Source organism: Haliaeetus albicilla, chromosome 26 (assembly GCF_947461875.1).
Source record: "Haliaeetus albicilla chromosome 26, bHalAlb1.1, whole genome shotgun sequence".
Classification (NCBI taxonomy): domain Eukaryota; kingdom Metazoa; phylum Chordata; class Aves; order Accipitriformes; family Accipitridae; genus Haliaeetus; species Haliaeetus albicilla.
This window is the reverse complement of record NC_091508.1, coordinates 23,319,059-23,322,023: the sequence shown is the minus strand read 5'-3', so window position 1 is coordinate 23,322,023 and position 2,965 is coordinate 23,319,059. Positions and strand designations below refer to the sequence as shown.

At 48.5% G+C, this 2,965-nt stretch overlaps 1 protein-coding gene across 1 annotated transcript; it reads left to right on the top strand.

Moving 5' to 3' along the window:
* Positions 1 to 809: 809 nt before the first annotated feature.
* Positions 810 to 2,087, top strand: LOC138682039 (uncharacterized). Its single transcript, XM_069771015.1, has one exon. The coding sequence runs from the start codon at positions 810 to 812 to the stop codon at positions 2,085 to 2,087; it is 1,278 nt and encodes a 425-aa protein (XP_069627116.1).
* The last annotated feature ends 878 nt before the right edge of the window (positions 2,088 to 2,965 follow it).

Genomic DNA, 2,965 nt, shown 5'->3' with positions numbered 1-2,965 from the left:
CACCACACCTGCGCCTGCCGAGCTGTGCTTGCCCAATAGGGTAATGAGCTCTGTGGAAATGGGTGGACTTTTCCAAAAAATTGTGGGGACTGGGACAATAAGAGAACTGCGTGCTCCCCTCTCAAAAACGGAAGACCCGAACATGGAAAACATCAGAAGGACTGTGACACCTGGCTCTCAAGGAGAGACACCTGACTGGCAGCAGAGGAACCCGACCCTCCATCACTGGCATCGGAACCGACTCAGCGGGACGTTGCTGGCTTCGTGGTGGTGCTAACTAGTCTTGCTACCTCTCTTCCGTTCGCTTGCTTAGGTCTGCCTCTTTTTCTCCTTCCTCACTCCGTTCTATCGCAGCTATTGGTTATTGTAGGAAATAAAAGTTGTAAGGTTGTACAGCATCTGACCTCGTTTGTGTCTTCATTTCGCTCTCGGGATCATTTAACAACCCTCCCTGATATTGGATCGGGACATTTTAATTGGCGTCACGGACAGGATCCCCAGAGATGAGAGTGCTGTACTAATTTGTCGTGGAACTTCTGTGTTAATGTGCAGTCTGGCTCCTGAGAGCGAATAGGGGGAACTTGGATACTCATGTGTGGCCCTCTCAGGAAGTAACCCCCCTCCTTTAAGTTAGTGTGTGGCTTTGAAGTTTGTGCTCTTGAGAGTGAGAAGGGGGGAATTAGGAACTATTGTGAGACCCTCTCAAGACGTTACCCCCTTCTAGTTGTGTTGATCTGTAATTGGATAGTGTGTCCTTCTGAGAGGGAGACCCTCTCAGAACGCAGACCCCCTGATTTTTGTTAGAGAAAATGGATGCTCAGGAAATTGTTGGTGTTTGTGATTCTGCACCCTCACGAGTTGAAGGAATAGAGAAATTATATGATCTTTTAGAGGACTACCAATCTTGCCCCTCAGTCCAGGGACAATACTGGGCGAGAAACCACTGGTTTCAACCACAGAGTGTGGTGGATAAGATAAGAGTCTTGCAGGAGAAAGCTAAGGTTAAAAAGGGGAAAGGAAAAGCAATAATTTGTGCGGTGCTAGGAGCGAGTCTGGCAGCCGCAATGGAAGAGAGGAAGCAAAAGTCTGGTCAAAGTGTTATGATCGGGAGCCTGCAAGAACAATTGCAAGAAAGCAAACAGTTGTTAGAGGAGGAAAGGAACCTTGTTAAGGCTTTAACGAAAGAATTGAAGAGGCAACTTTCGAGAGAGGTGAATATAGAGGCGGAGGTAGAGATGCTGCCTGTGGAGAAAAGGACACAGCAAATCTGTCCTCAGGGGGATTTGCAAAGGGCAAAAGAGACCGTAGAGAGCCCCCCCCACGTGTGTCCAGTGATTAAAACAGAGTATGTGTATGAGGACAGTAGCGATGACCGTCCTCAGGTTATCACTAAAGAAGCCCCATATACAGCAACTGAGTTAACAAAATTGAGAAAAGATTTTTCAAGGATGGCAAAGGAATCTGAGACGGAGTATGTGTGGAGAGTGTCTTTGTCAGGAGGAGATGGAATCTTGTTGTCAGAGAAAGAAGCAGAAGGATATTGGGGTCCAGGTGTGTTTCTAACAACTGGCGATTACCGGGCCCCATGGTCATTGATTCAGAGAGCTGCGTACTGGGCTGGAGGGTTAAACCCCATGGAAAGGGGAGATCCCCTTGCCATAACCAGTACGGTGGATCAGCTAGTGGAAAGTGTGCAAAAGGCGGCATGTATCCAGACAATGTATGACCGGGAGCTCAAGCCCCATCAGGGCTCCCCGATGCTGCTGCCTGTGGACCCAGAGAGGATGAGTATTCTAATACGGGGGCTCCCCAACTCTCCGAGACCAATAGGGATCCAAGTACGAGGGACAATTCTCAACACCCCCAATGGAGAAAGGATTATGTCCACTCTGGAGGGGAGAATGTCCCCTGACCATCGGCGGCCAGGGAGAAAAGTGTGGACATGGGGAGAGGTAGCTCAGGAGTTGATTGACTTTGGGAGAAAATTCGGCCGTGTTAGTGGATCATCTCAAAGAACTGGAAACACGATCGTATGGCAACTTAGTGGGCGGCAATTAGCCTCTGGAAGAGAGAAATCCCTAAGTTGACAGGGACTGTGGCAGCTAGGGCTTCAGAAAGGCATTCCCCGGGACTTGATGGATAGGCTCTCGAACCAAAGATTGGAGGTGCTTGTGCAGAATTGGTCAGGGCGAAAGGCCGTTTCCAAACCAAACCCTAGTGCCCCACCCTCGATAAACCTTGAGGATGAGCCAACTAAGGAGGAGAAGGTGGCGGGAAACTAGATCCTCCGCCCCCTGAAGGTGAGGGGGGAGGTGGAGGGTGGATGTTTGTTAAACAACTCACCTGCAATGCAAAAGGAGATTTACTGATTACTATCTTTGTAGGACCAAAGAAAAGACCAGTGACCTTTTTAATTGATACTGGGGCACAAATTACTGCACTAAGGTGGACTGAGGCAGAACGATGTGGGATTTCGGCCCCATCTAAAAATCTGATTGTCTTAAATGCCTTTGGAAAAACACAATCAGTGCCCATGATTCCGGCAACACTATGGCTGCCAGGGGAGGAAAATCCTCTTAATACCATGGTGGCTGTAGGTTCTTTCCAGATGAACCTTTTAGGTATAGATGGTTTGAAGGGTAGACAGTGGCTTGACACCCAGGGAAACTCATGGTCTTTTGGTGTCCCTCAGATTAGACAGTTAGCCAAAATATCTAGCATGGAGGTTGCGCCTATTGCAAGCAGCACCTACCCTTCCCCCTTCCAAATTGACAAATGTTAAACCCTACCTAGTGCCTCTAGGAGCAAGAGAAGGAATCGTGCCAGTTTTGGAGGATTTAAAGAAACAATGGGTTTTAGTTCCTACTCACTCCCCCTTCAACTCCCCAGTATGGCCAGTCCGAAAACCAAACGGTAAATGGAGATAGACAGTAGATTACAGGAGGCTCAATGCCAACACAGGTCC

Excerpts from the sequence above, each read along its gene's own strand:
- LOC138682039 (XM_069771015.1), top strand. The coding sequence starts at position 810 with ATGGATGCTCAGGAAATTGTTGGTGTTTGTGATTCTGCACCCTCACGA.